The sequence below is a fragment of the Salmo trutta genome, chromosome 11 (genome assembly GCF_901001165.1).
Source record: "Salmo trutta chromosome 11, fSalTru1.1, whole genome shotgun sequence".
Taxonomy (NCBI): domain Eukaryota; kingdom Metazoa; phylum Chordata; class Actinopteri; order Salmoniformes; family Salmonidae; genus Salmo; species Salmo trutta.
Window position 1 is genome coordinate 13927838 of NC_042967.1, and position 26116 is coordinate 13953953.

Below are 26116 nucleotides of genomic sequence, written 5' to 3' on the forward strand. Positions count from 1 at the left end.
TACCAAACATTGCATCTCCCCAGTTCTTCCAGTGAATGTGTTCTTGTGAAAATGTCTGTGTAAATGATTCTAATTAGTCCTTGTGCAGAGTTGTATTGCTTGTTAAACTTAGAAATCAATGCTTTTTGTTTGGCATATATTTTGAAGTGAAAACTGAGTGTTTCTGTTATCGTGGAATTTCCCATGGGCCTTCTCCCCGATCATATGAATGAACATTGATTTTAGATGTTGCCAAGACCTTGGTGACCAAATAACTAGATCTAACCTTCACAGTATAGAGAAGATGGAGGATGGAGAGAGGGAGGGGGTTAAAGAGAAAGGAGAGAAAGAGAGTGAGGGGAAGGAAATGGAGAAAGGAAGGAAGGAGAGAGAGAGACTTTAACTATCTACTTCACTTGCTTTGGCAATGTTAACATATGTTTCCCATGATAATAAAGCCCTTAAATTTAATTACATTTAATTGAGAGAGTTGTTTGTTTTTATACCTCTTCATCACCCCCCCCCCCCCACACACACACACACACACATATACACACATACTTTTACACTCATCGTTAGCTGCTGCTGCTGCTCTGCTACTGTTCTTTATTTTACCTTATTATTATCTATCCTGATGCCTAGTCACTTTACCCTGTCTTCATCTACACATCTACCTCAAATACCTTATTATTATCTATCCTGATGCCTAGTCACTTTACCCTGTCTTCATATACATATCTACCTCTAATACCTTATTATTATCTATCCTGATGCCTAGTCACTTTACCCTGTCTTCATATACATATCTACCTCTAATACCTTATTATTATCTATCCTGATGCCTAGTCACTTTACCCTGCCATCACGTTCATATCTACCTCTAATACCTTATTATTATCTATCCTGATGCCTAGTCACTTTACGCTGTCTTCATCTACACATCTACCTCAAATACCTTATTATTATCTATCCTGATGCCTAGTCACTTTACCCTGTCTTCATGTACATATCTACTTCTAATACCTTATTATTATCTATCCTGATGCCTAGTCACTTTACCCTGCCTTCATGTACATATCTACCTTAAATACCTTATTATTATTATTATTATTATTATCTATCCTGATGCTTAGTCACTTTACCGTGCCTTCATATACATATATACCACTAATACCTTATTATTATCTATCCTGATGCCTAGTCACTTTACCTTGCCTCCATGTACATATCTACCTCAAATACCTTATTATTATTATTATTATTATCTATCCTGATGCTTAGTCACTTTACCCTGCCTTCATATACATATCTACCTCTAATACCTTATTATTATCTATCCTGATGCCTAGTCACTTTACCCTGTCTTCATCTACATATCTACCTCAAATACCTTATTATTATCTATCCTGATGCCTAGTCACTTTACCCTGCCTTCATCTACATATCTACCTCAAATACCTTATTATTATCTATCCTGATGCCTAGTCACTTTACCCTGTCTTCATATACACATCTACCTCAAATACCTTATTATTATCTATCCTGATGCCTAGTCACTTTACCCTGCCTTCATGTACATATCTACTTCTAATACCTTATTATTATCTATCCTGATGCCTAGTCACTTTACCCTGTCTTCATGTACATATCTACTTCTAATACCTTATTATTATCTATCCTGATGCCTAGTCACTTTACCCTGCCTTCATGTACATATCTACCTTAAATACCTTATTATTATTATTATTATTATCTATCCTGATGCTTAGTCACTTTACCGTGCCTTCATATACATATATACCACTAATACCTTATTATTATCTATCCTGATGCCTAGTCACTTTACCTTGCCTCCATGTACATATCTACCTCAAATACCTTATTATTATTATTATCTATCCTGATGCTTAGTCACTTTACCCTGCCTTCATATACATATCTACCTCTAATACCTTATTATTATCTATCCTGATGCCTAGTCACTTTACCCTGTCTTCATCTACATATCTACCTCAAATACCTTATTATTATCTATCCTGATGCCTAGTCACTTTACCCTGCCTTCATCTACATATCTACCTCTAATACCTTATTATCTATCCTGATGCCTAGTCACTTTACCCTGCATTCATCTACATATCTACCTCAAGTACCTGGTACCTCTGCAAATTGATCTGGTACTGGTACTCCCTGTATATAGCTCCACAGTGATCTGGTACTGGTACTCCCTGTATATAGCTCCACATTGATCTGGTACTGGTACTCCCTGTAAATAGCGATCTGGTACTGGTACTCCCTGTATATAGCTCCACAGTGATCTGGTATTGGTACTCCCTGTATATAGCTCCACAGTGATCTGGTACTGGTACTCCCTGTATATAGCTCCACAGTGATCTGGTACTGGTACTCCCTGTATATAGCTCTACAGTGATCTGGTACTGGTACTCCCTGTATATAGCTCCACATTGATCTGGTACTGGTACTCCCTGTATATAGCTCCACATTGATCTTGTACTGGTACTCCCTGTATATAGCTCCACAGTGATCTGGTACTCCCTGTATATAGCTCCACAGTGATCTGGTACTTGTACTCCCTGTATATAGCTCCACAGTGATCTGGTACTGGTACTCCCTGTATATAGCTCCACAGTGATCTGGTACTCCCTGTATATAGCTCCACATTGATCTGGTACTGGTACTCCCTGTATATAGCTCCACAGTGATCTGGTACTGGTACTCCCTGTATATAGCTCCACAGTGATCTGGTACTGGTAGTCCCTGTATATAGCTCCACAGTGATCTGGTACTGGTACTCCTTGTATATAGCTCTACAGTGATCTGGTACTGGTACTCCCTGTATATAGCTTCTTGTATATTTTATTTTATTCTTCTTGTTAGCATTTCACTGCAAAGTTTACACCAGGTTATTCGGCACATGTGACTACACAATCTCTCTCTCTCTCTCTCACACACACACACACACACACACACACACACACACACACACACACACACACACACACACACACACACACACACGAATGAACACACTCACAAACTCTTAAATGAACACACTCACAAACTCTTAAATGAACACATTTGATTCCCAATCCAATTCATATGAAGACACACTCAGAGACACAGGCACACACACACACACACACACCTTGGCCAATCAATGAGGTGTTTGTCGAACGATGCTGGAAGTAGCTCAGTTAATAATAATAAGCTGGGGAGCACAGTCCATCTTTATCTTTCTCTCCTGTACCAACCTGTAGTACCTGTTGGAGGAGTTGTCATGCTGCACCATCCTCAGAACCGTTCTCCAGCACTGCACCATCCTCAGAACCGTTCCCCAGCACTGCACCATCCTCAGAACCGTTCCCCAGCACGGCACCATCCTCAGAACCGTTCCCCAGCACTGCACCATCCTCAGAACCGTTCCCCAGCACTGCACCATCCTCAGAACCGTTCCCCAGCACTGCACCATCCTCAGAACCGTTCCCCAGCACTGCACCATCCTCAGAACCGTTCCCCAGCACTGCACCATCCTCAGAACCGTTCCCCAGCACTGCACCATCCTCAGAACCGTTCCCCAGAACTGCACCATCCTCAGAACCGTTCCCCAGAACTGCACCATCCTCAGAACCGTTCCCCAGCACTGCACCATCCTCAGAACCGTTCCCCAGAACTGCACCATCCTCAGAACCGTTCCCCAGCACTGCACCATCCTCAGAACCGTTCCCCAGAACTGCACCATCCTCAGAACCGTTCCCCAGAACTGCACCATCCTCAGAACCGTTCCCCAGCACTGCACCATCCTCAGAACCGTTCCCCAGCACTGCACCATCCTCAGAACCGTTCCCCAGCACTGCACCATCCTCAGAACCGTTCCCCAGCACTGCACCATCTCTCATAAAAAACCCACGGGGATATCCAACACAGCTATTTCCCCTGGTCTTTCTCTCTCAAATTTAATTTCAATTTAAGGGCTTTATTGGCATGGGAAACATATGTTTACATTGCCAAAGCAAGTGAAATAGATAATAAACAAAAGTGAAATAAACAATAACAATTTACAGTGGACATTACACTTCCAAAAGTTTCAAAAGAATAAAGGCATTTCAAATATCATGTTATGTATATATATTCAGTGTTGTAATGATGTGCAAATAGTTAAAGTACGAAAGGGAAAATAAATAAACATAAATATAGGTTGTATTTACAATGGTGTTTGTTCTTCACTGGTTGCCCTTTTCTTGTGGCAACAGGTCACACATCTTGCTGCTGTGATGGAACACTGTGGTATTTCACCCAGTAGATATGTGTCACGTCATGTGTGTAGGTGGCAGGGAAGTCAGGCGCAGGAGAAACAAACTTGGTATAACTGGAGTAGTTTAATAAAGTAAAAACATAATAAAATTAACATTGGTACGATAACCCGTCACGCACCAATCCAACAACACGAGCACATAACAACAAACAATCTCTGACAAGGACATGAGGGGAAACAGAGGGTTAAATACACAACATGTAATTAATGGGATTGGAACCAGGTGTGTAGGAAGACAAGACAAAACCAATGGAAAATGAAAAATGGATCAACGATGGCTAGAAGACCGCTGACGTCGACCGCCAAGTACCGCCCGAACAAGGAGGGGCATCGAATTCGGCAGAAGTCGTGACAATATGGGAGTTTATCAAAATTGGATTTGTTTTCGAATTCTTTGTGGGTCTGTGTAATCTCAGGGAAATATGTGTCTCTAATATTGTCATACATTTGGCAGGAGGTTAGGAAGTGCAGCTCAGTTTTCGACCTCATTTTGTGGGCAGTGTGAACATAGCCTGTCTTCTCTTGAGAGCCAGTTCTGCTTTCGGCGGCCTTTCTCAATAGCAAGGCTATGCTCACTGAGTCTGTACATAGTCAAAGCTTTCCTTAGGTTTGGGTCAGTCACGGTGGTCAGGTATTCTGCCACTGTGTACTCTCTGTTTAAGGCCAAATAGCATTCTAGTTTGCTCTGTTTTTTTGTTAATTACTTGACACATTGGAAAGAATTATCTTTTTGCTCTCTCATGATTTGGTTGGGTCTAATTGTGTTGCTGTCCTGGGGCTCTGTGGGGTCTGTTTGTGTTTGTTTACAGAGCTCCAGGACCCGCTTGCTTAGGGGACTGTTCTCCAGGTTCATCTCTTTGTAGGTGATAGCTTTGTTATGGAAGGTTTGGGAATCACTTCCTTTTAGGTGGTTGTACAATTTAACGTCTCTTTTCTGGATTTTGATAATTAGCGGGTATCGGCCTAATTCTGCTCTACGTGCATTATTTGGTGTTCTACATTGTACACAGAGGAAATTTTTGCAGAATTCTGCATGCAGAGTCTCAATTTGGTGTTTGTCCCATTTTGTGAATTCTTGGTTGGTGAGCGGACCCCAGACCTCACGACTATAAAGGGCAGTGGGTTCTATAACTGATTCAAGTATTTTTAGCCAGATCCTAATTGGTATGTCGAATTTTATGTTCCTTTTGATGGCATAGAATGCCCTTCTTGCCTTGTCTCAGATCGTTCACAGCTTTGTGGAAGTTACCTGATGTTTAGGCAAATCTCTCTCTCTCTCTCTCTCTCTCTCTCTCTCTCTCTCTCTCTCTCTCTCTCTCTCTCTCTCTCTTTCTCTTTCTCTTTCTCTCTCTCTCTCTTTCTTTCAATTCAAAGGGCTTTCTTGGCATGGGAAACAAATGTTAACATCGCCCAAGCAAGTGAAATAGATAGTAAACAAAAGTGAAATAAACAATATAACAAAAATCTTTCTCTAAGACTCACTGTGCTACAGTTGCACGCATACTTATTCTCCCCTCCCCTCTCTCTCTTTCCCTTCCTCCTCTCTCTCTCTCTCTCTCTCTCTCTCTCTATGTTTTCATGTGCTCTGCCGTATGCATCTGCTAGCCTCACCTGCTGCATGGCAGATCTCCCATAAGGAGCTCAGCACTCATAGTCTTGTTAATTGCCTTTCTTAGAGAGAGAGAGAAAAACAGAGAGGGAGCGAGAGAGAAAGGGGAGGGAGAGCGAGAGAGGAACACACAGGGAAAGAGAGAGAGTCCCCTGCTGCATTGCCTGGATCTAGCTGTGGCAGTGCGTTAGAGAGGAGAGAGAGAGAGAGAGAGAGAGAACGTCAGCGTCCAATCCTGCCTGCCTCCACCAGTCTAGTCTAGGTGCTCCATCTGACAGCACAAGATTGATGGATTGATCTGTTTATCGCACCTAACATCAATTCTGTCCTGCCTTCTCTTTCATTCTCTGCCTCAGTCCCTCATCCCCTCCCTCCCACCCCACCCCTCCCCCCTCCCCACTCTTGGACCCCCACTTCCCTCTCTCCTCCGTTTTTAAAGGCGTATTTTATGCTGCCAGAGAGAGCGACGCAACAGTGAGAGAGTGAGAGGTGATCCTATCTGCCTCAAAGCCTTTCGTAAGGATTCGCGAGGAAGCGATAGCCGGTACTGAGCTGGACTGGACCGTGGCATTCCTTGGAGGAAGAGGAGGGAGAGCCGTGGATATGGAGGACGGTGGGACACGGCACCTCAGCCATGAGTGCAGGGTGGACATGATGGAAGAGGAGGGGGAGCCGCTGACCGGAGGAGATGGACTGACCGGAGCTGGTGAGATCTCCATTTACTGTAGGCTTCGGTGGCCAAAGTGCTGTCACCCTTTTCCCCCCATCCCCACAGATGATTCAACTAATTGCGTTCTATACTGAAGATTGTGATTAGTTGATTATTTGAGTCAGGTGTGTTAGCTGGGGCAACAGTGTGACACCACTCAGGCCCCTGAGGACTGGAGTTGGCCTTCCCTGCTGTAGATACAGCTTTTTTCTCTCTTTAGTTCCCTCACTCGTTCTTAGAATGCTGCTCGTTCATCCTCTCCTCGTTCTCGCCGTCTATCTCGTTCTCTTTCTTTCTCCCTCTCCTATTTGCTTTCTCATTCATTCTCTCTCTGTTTTCCCTTTACCTGTGTCCTCAATTGTCCCCATCCATCCTTCACTAACCTCCACCCCTCATGCTCCACTTCTCTGCATTCTACCCCTCTGGACACCACTAACGATTAAATAAATAGAAAATGTCATCATGTCATTGAATTTAGGTTGAAAGTTGTGTGAAAAAAATACAAAATGTCCTTACGTTGATGACTTTTTTCAAATCCAGTTTTCCAAGTTGATTCAACGTCATCACTTTGAATGTTTTTGTTGAAATGACGTTGAAATAACGTTGTTTAACAGGCCCATCCATACGTAGAATGTCTGCAGGCATCACTGTAAGTCACTTTGGAGAAAAGAGTCTGCTAAATAGCATATATTTTTAGTATTATTGTATATTATATAGTGATTCAGTCATTTTTTGCCCAGTGGTTAGATTTGTTTGTCTGAAGCTTATTGACATACATGATTGTGCGTGCGTGACTATGTCTACGCTCTCAGAAAAAAAGGATATGGCTATGGTACAGTATTGTTCCCTGGGGTAAAAAAAGATCAAATGCACAATGTACCTTCAAAGGTACACATAATGATCTCACATGGTACTGTTCGGCATGCTCTATTGCAGGGGGATTTTCAGAATTGTTTGTTTCAATATGTGTGTTTTTTCATGCAAATTGATTGATTGATCGTATGCTACACAAAGATAAATAACATACATTTTTCTAAACTAATCCAATTTGTTAGTAGTTGGACTTCTTTCACCCGTTACTGAGATTGTTCCCATTTAGATTGTTAATCAATTTGTCTACCTTGGCAGTCATTCTAAATGCAGGTTGCAGTTGATTAAAAGTTCACATTTTTTAAATATCCTAACTCTGGCTGGATTCCAATAGGAATTAAAAAGCACTTTGCAAGCCATCATAATGTGACTTGCCTGATGTGGCCTGCAATCCAGCAGTTTCAGGGGTAAAAATGGACTGTCAAAGTATGGCCTTATGATATATCTAATGTATTGTCATTAAGAGTTTAATTTAAATGATAACATTTTCACTTAGGCACTCACTTGGTGAAAGCTACAAGACTGAAAGCCATGAATGCAACAACCATGTCTCTGTCACTAGCAAACACAGTCATGGGTGGTACTGATAACTCTGAAATGAATCTGAAAGGCACCCTGGGAAATATGAAAATACAGTTTTACACCCTACAGTGTTAAAACAACATCCCAGAACCTTTTTAGAGGTACATCTTTGCCACTTAATAGGACCTATCATGTCCCTTAAGGTACACTATTGGCTCTTTTAAGGTACCAGCTGCAAGGGTACAATTATGTACCTAGAACTAAAGGTACAAAGAATATACCTTTCAGGGTACCACAACAGTGACCAGCGTTTGTACCCCTTTAAGAACAAATGTTATTTCTTGGTGTGTGTGTGTGTGTGTGTGTGTGTGTGTGTGTGTGTGTGTGTGTGTGCTAAGGATCCTAAAAACCACCGTGTGGGCCAAACTGTTGTCACTAATAAGCTTTGGCAGAGGCAAAATACATCTCCCGTGGTCATCACTCCAGGTGCATGATAATGAGATAAGCGTTGATTTCAGTGGTGGCACTGAGCCTCCATTCTGTCTCCTCCTGCGGCTGATGCCATGGCTCTTCAGGAGGACAAATACTGCAGTTCACCATAGGGCTCAGTATTGTTAGCATCGTAGCACGCTAAACGCGGATGTCTTCCCTGAAGGGTAACAGCTAGTGATTGAAGCCTTTATGAAAATGAACGAAAAATGAGGAACAAGGAGCACACACACACACACAAACACACACACAAACCCTCTCTCTCTCTATCTCGTTCCTCTCCTCATCACAGCTTATGGGATCAGGGGATGTTTTGAAATATACGTCAAAATAAGATCATTTCCTGTCAATTAAAGCTATTTTTTCCCCCTCTTCCTCCCTCCATCCTTCCCTCCAGCCCTCCCTCCATCCCTCCCTCCCTCCAGCCCTCCCTCCATCCCTCCCTCCATTCCTCCCTCCATCCGTCCCTCCCTCCCTCCATTCCTCCCTCCCTCCATCCCTCCCTCCAGCCCAACTTTAAGTGGGTAATAATGAACACCTCTGCTCTGAACCTGTGCATTCCAAATGGCACCCTATTCCCTTTATAGAACACTGCTTTTGATCAGGGCCCATACATATCCTATCCCATGTAGGGAGTAGGGTGCCATTTGGGACGCTGCCGTTGAACACCTCCGTTTTTGTTTTCTCAAAGTGCGGAGGGGGAAACGGAAGAAGGGAATTGAACAAAGAAGGTAATTATAGAGCTACAGAGCCACAGACAGGTTGACAACCTCCCATTACCAATCACAAGGTGAATTTGTTTCTCTTGTCGCTGGGTTGACGTAGAAGATAAGAGGCGGTGGGAACAGCGTTGGGTGAGATGAGACAGCCTTGGCGCGTTCAGGTCACCTAGACTAGAGAGTTAGGTATTCATTGCGCCCACGCGCTCTACATCAAAAGTCTAAAAGAGGTCAAAGGTCAGAATCCATTATATTTTTGACCCTGACTGACACAGTTTTGAACAGTCCCCTGTATGAATCATATCAACATTGACTATACTCATGGGCCTATGTTATCGTAGTGTTTCTGGCACTATAAGCATCATAATAGTGTTACAAGCAGGATATAGCTTATAGTTAGATAACCTCATTATCAATCCATTACGACCCAAGCTGTGAAAACACAAATCCACCTTTAGTATCTAGGATTTGAACCTTTACTAGTCTGGATGTTACCACTTAACCCTCTGACGTCTATCCATCCCTCCTGGTTCACCAGTCTAAAACCACCTCATTAACACGCAACTTAACTGTTTCACACCGCTTCCTTAAACCTAGGTGACAAATCCTTCCACCACCATTAACTGTCTGTCCTCTCTCTAGTAGGTCCCAGGCCCTTAATGTGACAGTAACTCACTCTCCCCATTCTACCACCACTTATTGGGCCTTTTGTTAAAACATCAATCTAGTCAGGTGTGTGTAAGCAGCAGGCCGTGCTAGCTGCTGTCGTTCTGGTGATTGAATCATCAGCATAGTCCAGGTGTTCTTCTGTAACGGCAATTTCTCCAGAAAAAGGAGAGACGGCGAGAGATTTCTTTTCTCCCAAGTTTCAAATCCCACTGAGCCCTCGTCAGGCAGTGAATTATGGGTAATGCGTTCAATGCATTCCCCTACTCCTAGGTAAATTATATTAAAAGAAAAAAACATGACTATGTCTTGGGCCCGGCCTCGTAAATGTAATATCTATTCATGAAAGGGATAAGTGAGGTGATTAAGATCGTCGTAACAACGGCTGCTAACCCACTTTCACAGCCACGCCAGGGCTTTTCCAGGCTTCTCCTTCTCAGGGAAATTGCTTCATTTTCTCACCACGTGGCTTCTGCTCACTCGACGCTCTGCAGGGGATGTAGGTGCGTGCAAGGTGGGAGGTATGGAGGGAGGGAAGGAGGAGGAATTTCTCTGGCATCATTTTGTGAGAACTGTGAATGAGCAGCACTCCCACGTGGGTCTTCCTCCCGAGTTCCGGCCTCCGCCTTCCCACTTTTCTCCGAGTTACGGGCCCGGCCCCAAGTGGTAAACACGTAGGAAGGGGAGGAAAGAGTTACGGGCCCGGCCCCAAGTGGTAAACACGTAGGAAGGGGAGGAAAGAGTTACGGGCCCGGCCCCAAGTGGTAAACACGTAGGAAGGGGAGGAAAGAGTTACGGGCCCGGCCCCAAGTGGTAAACACGTAGGAAGGGGAGGAAAGAGAGAGAGAGAGGAGGGAGGGAGGTTAAACGAGCATCTGCGAGACACAGGACCCCCCCCCGCAAGTCCTTGGAGGTTCATTAGGGCTGTCGTCCCAGAAAAATCACCCTGTGCACTTCAGAATACATTACCCCCTCCGTTCCCTCCCTCTCTCCCTCCCTCCTCCCTATACCAGAGCTATTATTTCTAGATTCATATGAAATGTATCACAGATGGGCACACCTCACTTGGCGTGGCCCCCCTCCGGTGTGTGTGTGCTAGTCTGTGCAAGTGTTCATGTGTGCGTGCAAGTCCTTTGTGTGTGTGTGTGTGTGTGTGTGTGTGTGTGTGTGTGTGTGTGTGTGTGTGTCTGATTTGAGTGTATGCATGCCTGCATGTGTGTGCGTAGTCTCCTCCGGTGCATCTCCAAGGACCCCCCTCATTGGTCTATTTCCATATTTATGACGCCAGAGGAGTAGCGTAGGTTGTACATTATACTGCACCTGTGTTTCTCTGTCTCTCCATGCTAATCCAACACACTGGAATTGGGTCACCTGTTTGTTTATCAACTCGTCTAGTCTATACACCTGGCTAATTCTCTCCTGGTGCAATTAGAGTCAAACTAATTAGGAATTTGTTTGGCCGCAGTTGGGTTAATTCCATTCCTGTAAGGGGTCAATTACATAGTCCCTGGTAGTGGAAGTTGGTACAGCTATGAGGGTGCATGGATTCTGTTCTCTATTGATACATCATTTTGTAATTTGGTGTACAATTTAGAGGCAAGTCAATATCATCTTGGATAGTTGTTGCCACATGTTGACTTCAACAGTGAAAGGAGTATCTCTTGACTTTCTAAAATCTCTGTTGGCCTACAGCTGAATTAAATGTGTGTAAGGGCTGTCAAATGGAGTAGACCAAGGCGCAGCGTGGTTAGTGCTCATCATGAATTTATTTGATCTGAACACTGAAACTTAAAACGACAACCAAACAGTTCTGTCAGGTAAGATATACTAAACAGAAATAAACCACCCACAAAACACAATGAGAAAACCCCTACATAAATATGGACTCTAATCAGAGGCAATGCGATTCAGCTGCCTCCAATTAGAGACCAACCCCAAACAATCCCACATAGAAACAGAAAAACTAGATATTTAAGCATAGAAATTGAACATAGATCAACCCAAAACACACAAAACAAATCCCCCCTGCCACGCCCTGACCAAACTATCATAACAAAATGACCCCTTACTGGTCAGGACGTGACAGTACCCCCCCCCCCCCCCCCCCCCAAAGGTGCAGACAAAGAAATGCACCTCAAAAAAAAAAACACAACACAACCCCAAACCTAAAGGGAGGGAAGGGAGGGTGGCCACCGTCAACGACGGTTCTTGTGCTACACCCCCCCTCCCAATCCTCCCCCCTACGGCAGTGGCCCAGGAGCGGAACGCAGACCCCGGACTGGGGACCCTCGCCGGCAGCGCTGGACTGGCGGGCGACTCTGGCAGCGCTGGACTGGCGGGCGACTCTGGCAGAGCCGGACTGGCGGGCGACTCTGGCAGCGCCGGACTGGCGGGCGACTCTGGCAGCGCCGGACGACATGCAGGAGGCCTGGCTCTGGGAGCAGGCACAGGAGGCCTGGCTCTGGGAGCAGGCACAGGATTCACCAGGCTGGGGAGACATGCAGGAGGCCTGGCTCTGGGAGCAGGCACAGGATAGACCGGGTCTTGAAGACGCACTGGAGGTCTGGAGCGCACGGCCTGCACAACCCATCCTGGCTGAGTTGTTACTGTAGCGTGACACGGGCGGAGTGCTGGCACAGGGCGAACTGGGCTGTGCTGAGGAATGATGGCTGCCGTGCGTAGAGCAGGCGCAGGGTAGCCTGGGCCTAGGAGACGCACTGGTGGCCAGATGTGCTGCGCCGGCGCACTTCTCCCTGGCTGGATGCCCACTCTAGCACGGCACTTGCGGGGGGCTGGTATCGACCGCACCGGACTGTGCGTGCGGATGGGTGAGACCGTGTGCACTTCCGCATAGCACGGTGCTCTCCACGCCAAACGCTCCCCATAATAAGCACGAGGAGTTGGCTCAGGTCTATTGCCTGACCTTCCCCAACTCCCCGTGTGCCCCCCACAAAATGTTTTGGGAGGCTGCCTCTCAGGCTTCCTTGCCAGCCGTGTTCCCTCACAACATTGCCGGTGGGCCTTCCTTCCTGCTGCCCCCACTCTCCTGGCTGCCTCCACCTGTCCCCATGGGAGATGATCCCTTCCAGCCAGGATCTCTTCCCACGTGTAGGATCCCTTGCTGTCCAGGATGTCCTCCCATGTCCAGTCCTCTTTTCCATGCTGCTTGGTCTTCTTGTGGTGGGTGGTTCTGTAAGGGCTGTCAAATGGAGTAGACCAAGGCGCAGCGTGGTTAGTGCTCATCATGAATTTATTTGATCTGAACACTGAAACAAAGAAACAAAAAACGACAGCCGAACAGTTCTGTCAGGTAAGATATAATAAACAGAAATAAACCACCCACAAAACACAATGATAAAACCCCTACATAAATATGGGTCTCTAATCAGAGGCAATGAGATTCAGCTGCCTCCAATTAGAGACCAACCCCAAACAATTCCAACATAGAAACAGAAAAACTAGATATTTAAACATAGAAATAGAATAACATAGATCAACCCCCCCCCCAAAAAACAAAAAAAAACAAACCCCCCCTGCCACGCCCTAACCAAACTAACAAAACAAAATGAGCCCTTACTGGTCAGGACGTGACAATGTATTAGTACTGTAGACCTACAGTTGAATTAAATGGGTTAGTCCTGTAGACCTACAGTTGAATTAAATGTTAGTCCTGTGAACCTACAGTTGAATGAAATGGGTTAGTCCTGTAGACCTACAGTTGAATTAAATGTTAGTCCTGTAAACCTACAGTTGAATTAAATGTGTTAGTCCTGTAGACCTACAGTTGAATTAAAAGGGTTAGTCCTGTAAACCTACAGTTGAATTAAATGGGTTAGTCCTGGAGACCTACAGTTGAATTAAATGGTAGTCCTGTAGACCTACAGTTGAATTAAATGGGTTAGTCCTGTAGACCTACAGTTGAATTAAATGGGTTAGTACTGTAGACCTACAGTTGAATTAAATGGGTTAGTCCTGTAGACCTACAGTTGAATTAAATGTTAGTCCTGTAAACCTACAGTTGAATTAAATGGGTTAGTCCTGTAGACCTACAGTTGAATTAAATGTTAGTCCTGTAAACCTACAGTTGAATTAAATGGGTTAGTCCTGTAGACCTACAGTTGAATTAAATGTTAGTCCTGTAAACCTACAGTTGAATTAAATGGGTTAGTCCTGGAGACCTACAGTTGAATTAAATGGGTTAGTCCTGTAGACCTACAGTTGAATTAAATGGGTTAGTCCTGTAGACCTACAGTTGAATTAAATGGGTTAGTCCTGGAGACCTACAGTTGAAATAAATGGGTTGGTCCTGGAGACCTACAGTTGAATTAAATGTGTTAGTCCTGTAGACCTACAGTTGAATTAAATGTGTTAGTCCTGTAGACCTACAGTTGAATTAAATGGGTTAGTCCTGTAGACCTACAGTTGAATTAAATGTTAGTCCTGTAAACCTACAGTTGAATTAAATGGGTTAGTCCTGTAGACCTACAGTTGAATAAAATGTTAGTCCTGTAGACCTACAGATGAATTAAATGTGTTAGTCCTGTAGAGAGAGTTGCTGATTGGTGGAGTGATTAGAGCCCTGTGAGTAGAGAGAGCTGTAAAGTGGCTGATTGGTGGAGTGATTAGAGCCCTGTGAGGTAGAGAGAGCTGTAAAGTGGCTGATTGGTGGAGTGATTAGAGCCCTGTGAGAGAGCTATAAAGTGGCTGATTGTGATTGGCTGTCCCCTATGGTAAAGTGATGGGCCTTGAGCAGCTCAACAGCTGCCATTGTCCCATGATCCCTGACAAGGGTATTTTCTTCTCACCATACAGACTATTGAAGTTTCATCACCAGTCATTTACATTTACGTCATTTAGCAGTGGGTCATGGTAGTATCATGTTATTAACATGTCACATAGTCTTAATGTTAAACACCAGTCATGGTAATATAATGTTATTAACATGTCACATAGTCTTAATGTTAAACACCAGTCATGGTAATATCATGTTATTAACATGTCACATAGTCTTAATGTTAAACACCAGTCATGGTAATATAATGTTATTAACATGTCACAGTCTTAATGTTAAACACCAGTCATGGTAATATCATGTTATTAACATGTCACATAGTCTTAATGTTAAACACCAGTCATGGTAGTATCATGTTATTAACATGTCACATAGTCTTAATGTTAAACACCAGTCATGGTAGTATCATGTTATTAACATGTCACATAGTCTTAATGTTAAACACCAGTCATGGTAATATCATGTTATTAATATGTCACATAGTCTTAATGTTAAACACCAGTCATGGTAATATCATGTTATTAACATGTCACATAGTCTTAATGTTAAACACCAGTCATGGTAGTATCATGTTATTAACATGTCACATAGTCTTAATGTTTAAACACCAGTCATGGTAATATCATGTTATTAACATGTCACATAGTCTTAATGTTAAACACCAGTCATGGTAATATCATGTTATTAACATGTCACATAGTCTTAATGTTAAACACCAGTCATGGTAATATCATGTTATTAACATGTCACATAGTCTTAATGTTAAACACCAGTCATGGTAATATAATGTTATTAACATGTCACATAGTCTTAATGTTAAACACCAGTCATGGTAATATAATGTTATTAACATGTCACATAGTCTTAATGTTAAACACCAGTCATGGTAGTATCATGTTATTAACATGTCACATAGTCTTAATGTTAAACACCAGTCATGGTAATATAATGTTATTAACATGTCACATAGTCTTAATGTTAAACACCAGTCATGGTAATATAATGTTATTAACATGTCACATAGTCTTAATGTTAAACACCAGTCATGGTAGTATCATGTTATTAACATGTCACATAGTCTTAATGTTAAACACCAGTCATGGTAGTATCATGTTATTAACATGTCACATAGTCTTAATGTTAAACACCAGTCATGGTAGTATCATGTTATTAACATGTCACATAGTCTTAATGTTAAACACCAGTCATGGTAATATCATGTTATTAACATGTCACATAGTCTTAATGTTAAACACCAGTCATGGTAGTATCATGTTATTAACATGTCACATAGTGTTAATGTGAAATACCAGTCATGGTAGTATCATGTTATTAACATGTCACATAGTCTTAATGTTAAACACCAGTCATGGTAGTATCATGTTATTAACATGTCACATAGTCTTAATGTTAAACACCAGTCATGGTAGTATCATGTTATTAACATGTCACATAGTCTTAATGTTAAACACCAGTCATGGTAATATCATGTTATTAACATGTCACATAGTCTTAATGTTAAACACCAGTCATGGTAGTATCATGTTATTAACATGTCACATAGTATTAATGTGAAATACCAGTCATGGTAGTATCATGTTATTAACATGTCACATAGTCTTAATGTTAAACACCAGTCATGGTAGTATCATGTTATTAACATGTCACATAGTCTTAATGTTAAACACCAGTCATGGTAATATCATGTTATTAACATGTCACATAGTCTTAATATTAAACACCAGTCATGGTAATATCATGTTATTAACATGTCACATAGTCTTAATGTTAAACACCAGTCATGGTAGTATCATGTTATTAACATGTCACATAGTCTTAATGTTAAACACCAGTCATGGTAATATCATGTTATTAACATGTCACATAGTCTTAATGTTAAACACCAGTCATGGTAGTATCATGTTATTAACATGTCACATAGTCTTAATGTTAAACACCAGTCATGGTAGTATCATGTTATTAACATGTCACATAGTCTTAATGTTAAACACCAGTCATGGTAGTATCATGTTATTAACATGTCACATAGTCTTAATGTTAAACACCAGTCATGGTAATATCATGTTATTAACATGTCACATAGTCTTAATGTTAAACACCAGTCATGGTAATATCATGTTATTAACATGTCACATAGTCTTAATGTTAAACACCAGTCATGGTAGTATCATGTTATTAACATGTCACATAGTCTTAATGTTTAAACACCAGTCATGGTAATATCATGTTATTAACATGTCACATAGTCTTAATGTTAAACACCAGTCATGGTAATATCATGTTATTAACATGTCACATAGTCTTAATGTTAAACACCAGTCATGGTAATATCATGTTATTAACATGTCACATAGTCTTAATGTTAAACACCAGTCATGGTAATATCATGTTATTAACATGTCACATAGTCTTAATGTTAAACACCAGTCATGGTAATATAATGTTATTAACATGTCACATAGTCTTAATGTTAAACACCAGTCATGGTAATATAATGTTATTAACATGTCACATAGTCTTAATGTTAAACACCAGTCATGGTAGTATCATGTTATTAACATGTCACATAGTCTTAATGTTAAACACCAGTCATGGTAGTATCATGTTATTAACATGTCACATAGTCTTAATGTTAAACACCAGTCATGGTAGTATCATGTTATTAACATGTCACATAGTCTTAATGTTAACACCAGTCATGGTAGTATCATGTTATTAACATGTCACATAGTCTTAATGTTAAACACCAGTCATGGTAATATCATGTTATTAACATGTCACATAGTCTTAATGTTAAACACCAGTCATGGTAGTATCATGTTATTAACATGTCACATAGTCTTAATGTTAAACACCAGTCATGGTAGTATCATGTTATTAACATGTCACATAGTCTTAATGTTAAACACCAGTCATGGTAGTATCATGTTATTAACATGTCACATAGTCTTAATGTTAAACACCAGTCATGGTAGTATAACCAGTGGTGGTAGAAGTACCCAGTAAAAGTAAAGATACCTTAATTTTCAATTAAAAGTAAAAGTCACCCAGTAAAATACTACTTGAGTAAAAGTCTGAAAGTACTTGGTTTTGTACTTAAGTATCAAAAGTAAAAGTATAAATAATTTAAAATATCTTATATTAAGCAAACCAGACGAAACAATGTTCTTGTTTTTTAAATTTTACAGATAGCCAGGGTCACAGTTCAACACTCAGCCCTAATTTACAAACGAAGCATTTGTGTTTAGTGAGTCCGCCAGACCAGAGGCAGTTAGGTATGACCAGGGATGTTCTCTTGATAAGTGCATGAATTAGACAATTTTCCTGTCCTGCTAAGCATTCAAAATGTTTGACTTGTGATTATAGCTAACTAGTGATTTCTGATAATAAAATGAGTTAGTAACCTAATGATATGATCTGTCTTCGGTAGAAAATGTGTTGACTATTACCCAGAGTGCTGTGTTTGTAACACCCGGCCCATACGTCAAGACGTGTAGAGTACCCACGCTTCATTAGCCAGGTTGATGATGCTGGAAGAGAAGACAATTCTGCCCAGGCACTGCGGAACGAGGTCGAGGGGGTGCACTGAGTGTGTGTGTGCGTGTGTGTGCTTATGAGTGCGGGTCTGTGTTTCTGCTTGTGTGTGTTGCAGAGAGTGTGTGAGTTTCTCTCTTGGCACGCTGCCCTCCAGCTATGGTGGTGAGCTCATGCCTCGATGATACCCGTCATACTGGCATCAGATGGTGGGTACGACCGATGGCATCCCCCCCTCCCCACCACCCAGCCTCCTCCATTAGTTCCCCATTGGGGTGGTTGTGGGGAGAGGGGGAGCTGGGCATTCAGGGCGATGGATGTCGGGGAACTCTGGCTGTGACACACGCCGCAATCGGATAAATAGATTGCAGCCCGTTTGCATAATCTAAAGCGAACCGGGCCATCAATCACACGCGAGGCGTTTCGCTCCGAGCCGTTACATAGCCACAGTGTTAAACCTCTCTGAAGACATATTGTGTTGATGATGGGGGAAGGTATTTTTCCATGCTTACTACCGTAGAGTGAATGGAAAGACTGGCACTGAAGTGGTGTTGGATTTTATTGCCTTTCATTTGGGTTTCATTTGGAGGAGAGGTGCCATGCTCGTCAACCTCGTTAAAAGCCAAAATGAAATGGTCGTAGAGGGCATAGTGGTTAATATGGAGATGAATGGTTATTTGATAGATGGTTTTGCCCTTTGCAGTGAAATGTGTGTGTGCGCGCGTGTGTTTCGGTGTGTCTGTCTGTGTTTTTTTTCTCGGTGTGTCTGTTGGTGTGTTTCGGTGTCTGCACGCCTGTGTGTGTGGTGTCTGAATTATCTCAGATTATAAATTTTTCATGAGTGGACAGCTTTGTATTTTCTCTTAATGATCTTCCTCTCTCTCTGTTTCTGTATCACAGGTGTTATCCTGATTCCCAAGCTGCCCCATGTGGAGTTCAGCCTGGGTAAGTGTCTGTTCTTCTCTCTCTGTTCTCTCTCTGTTCTTCTTCTCCTTCTCTGTTTTCTTTTTCTTCTCTATGTCCTCCTCTGTCATTCTCTCTCTGTTCTTCTTCTCTCTGTCCTCCTCTCTAGTCTTCTCTCTGTTCTTCTTCTCTCTGTCCTCCTCTCTAGTCTTCTCTCTGTTCTTCTTTCTCTCTATTTTTTTCTTCCTTCTCTGTGTTCCTCTTCTCTCTGTGTTCCTCTTCTCTCTGTGTTCCTCTTCTCTCTGTGTTCCTCTTCTCTCTGTGTTCCTCTTCTCTCTGTGTTCCTCTTCTCTCTGTGTTCCTCTTTTCTCTCTGTTCTTCTTTTTCTATCTGTTCTTCTTCTCTAGTCCTTCTCTGTCTTCTTCTCTCTGTTCTTCTCTCTCTCTGTTCTTCTCTCTCTCTGTTCTTCTCTCTCTGTGATTATCATCTTATTCCATGCCACAGGGTTCCAATTTCACCATGTAGTCAGAGCTCAGAGAGCCAGACACATCCTCCTATCGACAGAAGGCCACTATGAGACCGGTCAAACATACACATGTACACACATGCGTGTGCAAACGCACGCACGCACGTGCACACATGCACGCACGCGCACACACATGCACACGCGCGCGCACACACACACACACACACACACACACACACACACACACACACACACACACACACACACACACACACACACACACACAGTAGACTGGTTCTGGTTCTTCTTCCTGACTGTGTTACAGTAGAGTGGTTCTGGTTCTTCTTCCTGACTGTCTTACAGTAGAGTGGTTCTGGTTCTTCTTGACTGTCTTACAGTAGAGTGGTTCTGGTTCTTCTTCCTGACTGTCTTAAAGTAGAGTGGTTCTGGTTCTTCTTCCTGACTGTCTTAAAGTAGAGTGGTTCTGGTTCTTCTTGACTGTCTTACAGTAGAGTGGTTCTGGTTCTTCTTCCTGACTGTCTTACAGTAGAGTGATTCTGTTCTTCTTCCTGACTGTCTTACAGTAGAGTGATTCTGTTCTTCTTCCTGACTGTGTTACAGTAGAGTGATTCTGTTCTTCTTCCTGTCTGTGTTACAGTAGAGTGGTTCTGGTTCTTCTTGACTGTCTTACAGTAGAGTGGTTCTGGTTCTTCTTCCTGACTGTCTTACAGTAGAGTGGTTCTGGTTCTTCTTCCTGACTGTCTTAAAGTAGAGTGGTTCTGGTTCTTCTTCCTGACTGTCTTACAGTAGAGTGGTTCTGGTTCTTCTTCCTGACTGTCTTACAGTAGAGTGGTTCTGGTTCTTCTTCCTGACTGTCTTACAGTAGAGTGGTTCTGGTTCTTCTTCCTGACTGTCTTACAGTAGAGTGGTTCTGGTTCTTCTTCCTGACTGTCTTAAAGTAGAGTGGTTCTGGTTCTTCTTCCTGACTGTCTTACAGTAGAGTGGTTCTGGTTCTTCTTCCTGACTGTGTTACAGTAGAGTGGTTCTGGTTCTTCTTCCTGACTGTCTTACAGTAGAGTGGTTCTGGTTCTTTTTCCTTTTCAACTGTTGGAGATGGTTTCATGTATATTTTATACTTCTGCAATGGGAGAGTTGTATTTTTGGTCGATGCATTGTTGCCCATGACAAGGTTCACTGTGTTGGAGTCTGACAGGGTGGGTTATGTGAATCTTAGCTGCAGTGCTCTGAGTACGGAGAAGAGGTTCATTGGCTTGGGAGGTGGGGAGGGGGAGAGAGGTGAGCCATAATCTTTCATCTTGACCACCCCCAGGCATTGTGTTATCAGTAAAGCCAGTGTATTTTCCTTACCAGGTGATATAACCAGGTAAAACTGGGGTCCAGAGTTTTTCCTGGTCAGGTCAGTTGTCTAGAACAACTCCTGGCCCTAGTTATTGGGTCTGAGTGTGTAACTCTGTAACTCAGTCAAGTCATCATTTAAATGGTAATGTGTCTCTGCTCATCACAAATATATTGTTTTCATCTGTGTATAGAGATAATAAAACGCCATATTAATACACATCACTGTTGTAGATTTAAAACAACAACATATGGACATGTTTTCCATTGAACACTCTGGACATTTTTGTCTACCCACAATGCCTGCTGAGCAGACCAGCAACATGCAGCAGGAGAGCAGCTGGCCAATCAGATTGCAATTTGAGTGCTGGTGCACACATACAGGGACTCCCAGCTCGGTTTCATTTCTAGACAGATTATCTGCAGTTAAGGACCGCGTGTGTGTGTGTGTGTGTGTGTGTGTGTGTGTGTGTGTGTGTGTGTGTGTGTGTGTGTGTGTGCGCGCGCGCGCGCATGCAAGAGTCTATTAGTGTGCGGGCACACACACCACACACACAGTGTACAAACAAATATATGGTCCCCTTGGCCTGTTAACCATTGTACTGCATAACACATTTAATTTAGGTGACAATAGAATTGACTGGAGTAGAGCTGAATAAAAATGCACTGTGAGTCTTTGTGTAGTGATGCAATGCTTCTCCAGAGGTTGGGAAGTGGCTTCTGTTCTAATGTAAATGTTCTGGAACAATGGAGTCAGTCTGCTTGGCAGCTGCTGAGGAAAGGGTGACATGTTTATATAATTGCAGTGGTTGTGTGTCGTGTGTGTGAGTGTGCGCGCATGTAAGCAAGTGCGTATCACTCTGTCTCTCTCTCTGTGTGTGTGTGTGTGTCGGCCTACTACATCAGCAAGACGTCCCCCCCACATCTTCTTCCCTTGATCCATCAAACTGTAAATACCAGTTGTGTTTACCTAGGCTTTAAATTACATGTGTATTTTATTCAGTTGCCATTCAACATTTTGACTGAAAGGGCTTTTGTTGCTTAGGGAAAACATGATTATCGTGAAGCTCTTAGCTTGAGGTACATGTGTTTTTATTGATAGAGGCTGGCAGTTCTTTTATTCATGCCTTCCTTTTCTCTCTCTCTCGCTTGATTGATTCATGAAATGTTATTGCCAGAAATACCAGGAATACATCCATTGAAAACCGCAAAAGAAAAGGGGTTTCTTGGTAATCCTTGAAAGCTGAGGGCTCTTCACCTACCTGGGGTTCAAGCTACAGTATATTCTTGGAGCATAAAATGGCAATAACAAAAACAGTCACCCTGTCACTTGTTTTAGTACACAGCTGAGTGAAGTGGTTAGGAAAATGTAACCCCTCTCAAATTCATAGACATCACTCTAGTTCCAAGGACTGACAGTGAGAGAGAGATTCCCAGACCCCAGACTGCACCTTTAAGGGCAGTTTGGCTGAATAAAGCTTTGCCAGTAAGCGTCGAGTACATTTCATAACGGGATGAGATGATTCTAGGTTAGGTCTCGGCTAATAAAAAATCAACGGCTTGGCAATGATGTCGATGGTTCAGCAGGTCTCGTATCACGACAAGCTAATCACCCGTGACAAATAAAACAATGATTCCAGCCAAAATGATTTCTTTCTGGCCCTAATTATCAATTACCATCAGAGTGGGTGATTTAGAGAAAACGGTACGAATAAATCGTTCTTTGTGCGTTCTACTCCACCCGGCTGGAATATCTTCTCACTTTAACCGTACGAAGGGAAGGTTTCTGACAAGCGACATGCTCGTCTTCTGTAAAGTAAATGAGTGAAGACAGTTGATGTGCAGCTCAGGATCGTAAGGGAATAGGTGGATGACGAGCAGAGAGAATACGCTGTGCATCTGTGATCAAGAACTCTCTTAGGAGATGGATAGAGGTGAAAGAAAGAGGGAACTGAGTGAAAGAGGTGCCTGCCACATTCTTTCCACATCATTTATGCCCTATGACGTTGCTCATTTAGCTCTGCCTTCCCTCGTAGGATGATATACAGTGAGTGTAGAAGACATTAAGGACCCCCTCCTTTTGCCCTCAGAACAGCCTCAATTCGTCAGGGCATGGACTCTACAAGGTGTCGAAAGCGTTCCACAGTGATGCTGGCCCAGGTTGACTCCAATGCTTCCCACATTTATGTCAAGTTGACTGGATGTCCTTTAGGTGGTGGACCATTCTTGATACACATGGGAAACAGTTAAGCATGAAAAACCCAGCAGCGTTGCAGTTCTTGACACACTCAAACTGGTGCCCCTGGCACCTACTACCATACCCCGTTCAAAGGCAGGTAAATATTTTGTCGTCACCCTCTGAATGGCACACATTTTAAGTCTCAAGCCTTAAAAATCCTTCTTTAACCCATCTCCTCCCCTTCAGCTACACTGATTGAAGGGTATTTAACAAGTGACATCAATAAGGGATCATAGCTTTCACCTGGATTCTATGTCATGGAAAGAGCAGGTGTTCTTAATGTTTTGTACACTCAGTGTATATTCTGATGGATGTGCGCGAGTAGATTCTAACGTGCACTGCCTTATGTTAGCCTCTTTCCCTAGAGGGTGTTCTCCAAGCGAAAGCTTGTGTTTTTTTCCACTTGACACATCATCCACATGTGTGCTGAAGTTTGTATGCTATCTGCGTTTTAGATTTAAAAAAATCGTCATCACTCGTAATCGCCTCTTTTTTTAGTACTATGCGTATGATGTTTACAAAGTAACGACCAAGGTGGGAGGATATCCTGTCAATATCCAACCACAGATATTAACATAAAGGCTGCTAAGTATTCTGCTTGTTATCTTAGCACAATCAAATAGGAACTCTGCATACTTTGAATGCAAAAGGGAAGAGTCTTGAGAGATTCACAATAACCTAACATTTAACCTCATAACGATCTTTGAACAAATATAGCTGCTTCTCGTGAGCGAGGTCACTAAGGGGAGAATTTAGAATGCTAAAAAGTAGTCCCTCTCAGTTACCCATAACACTTTAGCACGCCTCGTATTCATCAGCCGCAGAAACATTAGCATTACTTCCACTTGTTGCCTAGTAACTGTGGAGGATTATTCTTTTCGGAGGAATGATTGGTGTCAAACGGTGTGCCCGGCTACGCACTCCAAACTAACTACGCATTAGGCTTTTTATTCACTCATTCAGCTTGAAGTGATGCAGGTATATCAACATCATACCTACAGCGGGTCTGAACAGTACTGTCAACACAGGAGTTCACATAGTGTCCATTATGTATTGCCGTTATAATTGTTTGTCACTATTCCATGGACTTTGTTTGACCTAAACACTACAGGCATTGTGGAACTAAGCCCTACATAGACATCCATAGTATGAATCTGCATACGGACACCATGGCCTTTAGTTGTACTGTAGCCTGATTGGTTGTAGTCACCGTGCCTAATCTCCCTGTGGACTTTGTTTGACCGCCACAGTGGCTACAGTCTCTCAGGCAGTCATGGTGTGGAAGGACACTCTTCTCTTTAGAGGTCTAAACAGTGGGATGATTCTGCATAAAAACACCCTCCTGGCCAGTGTCTGATTGGTTGAAGCCAGTAGCCTCCGAACATCAGCATTCCCAATGGCCCAGTGCCACAACAGGAAGCCTCTCTCTCAGTGGCCTCCAGGGGGAAGTCTCCGTGGAGAGGGGCTGCCGCTGCGTCAGGATGCCCAGCTTGGCAGCTCCTCCTCTGGGTACCGTGTTCTGGGGTTTAGGCAGGGTTCACGGGTAGTCCACCCAGCTGAGATGAGACTCACACCCCGGGGGAGTGGAGGAGATGCGGGGGAGAGGAGGAGGAGAAGGGGGGGGTTGAAGGTGGTTTCAAAACCTTCCCAACACACTCTGCCAACTACCAATTAAAGCTTGATTAATCGGCTTCCCTCATTAGCTGTCGCTCGGCACACAAATTAGGTGCGGCTGTCTTTTGATAATGCCAACGTCGGAAAACAATGTTTGAAACGCCAGTGTCGTGTCCTTCATTTCCCATTCAGGTAACCTGTGTGTTACCTCTCTGAGCTATACACAGAGGGAAACGACCACTTCACACACAGAGGGGCATTTCAAAACCCCTTACCGTACTTTTTAAGTACAGTAGTTTTTGTCAATGTGGATCAAGCTTTACTTTGATCACTAGTGTTGATGATCATGGCCATATTATAATTAGTGTAAGCGAGGTGCAGGAGGCCATTTTAACAATACTACAGTAGATCTCTTCATCTACTTCTGTCTAGTAATGTTCTGAGGGAAACACACTTCTAACAAGTTGAAGGTAGCATCTATTTTGGAAATGACCTCGACTAGATCTTAGAAAACAGCTTCCTATTCCTACATAGTGCTCTACTTTGTGTGCTATATAGGGAATAGGGTGCCATTTTGGATGTACCCTGGATGTTGGAACAACGGAAACACACATTCAACGTTTCAAAAGAGTGGAGCCCCATAGTATATTTGGATACAATTGGCGCAGGATGCAATTGCTCCGGCTAAATGCTACGCCAAGCCCACGGATGTTCATTTCTTCTCCGCAATAAGTCTGGATCGGAGTACCTCCCCGATGATTTCTAGAACGTAAACACATTCTAACCGTTCTGATTGGTCCAGAAACCAATGGGTTGGGCCAGAGCCAGAACACATGTGGGCTATGATACTTTGATTGGTTAGAGATTATCCAATCACTGAAGACTTTTTTTCTACAACACCCCGCATTTTGACATCCCCACAAATGACTTCAATGATGGCAGTCTCAGACTGAAGTATGTAGCGAACATAGAGCAGTTTGGGTCACCAGGCAACCGTTGTATAACTCCCTGTACTGTAGCTCCTTTAACAAAGGCCCAATCATAATTTCAACTCAGCATGGATACAGGGTAAAGGAAGGGAAGTGGCCAATTTGTTTCCCAGAAAAAGAACCACCAATTTGAAGGCAAACTCTCTTCAGCATGGATGCAAACAGTCCACATCTGTTACTGTGTGTCAATCTGACATGGTACAAACACACTTCAAAGATTTACTGGAGCCTATTCTGTTATGACACTCAATCAGCATCTATTTAAATAAGTCCAAAGCCAGGTGAGAGAAGTGTGCCACTTTATTT

General features: G+C 42.9%; 1 protein-coding gene across 3 annotated transcripts in view; it reads left to right on the plus strand.

The window, feature by feature from the left end:
* The first annotated feature begins 6367 nt into the window (after positions 1 to 6367).
* LOC115202250 (type II inositol 3,4-bisphosphate 4-phosphatase) overlaps positions 6368 to 26116 on the plus strand; it is a 200972-nt gene continuing 181223 nt past the window's right edge. For 2 of the 3 annotated variants that reach the window (XM_029766259.1, XM_029766258.1), the window contains exons 1-2: positions 6370 to 6627; positions 19144 to 19188. In XM_029766259.1, the coding sequence (XP_029622119.1) occupies positions 6525 to 6627; positions 19144 to 19188 (148 nt within the window). In that variant the 5' untranslated portion in view covers positions 6370 to 6524. Of the gene's footprint in view, positions 6628 to 19143; positions 19189 to 26116 lie in introns of all 3 variants that reach the window. The other variant, XM_029766256.1, reaches the window with a different exon arrangement.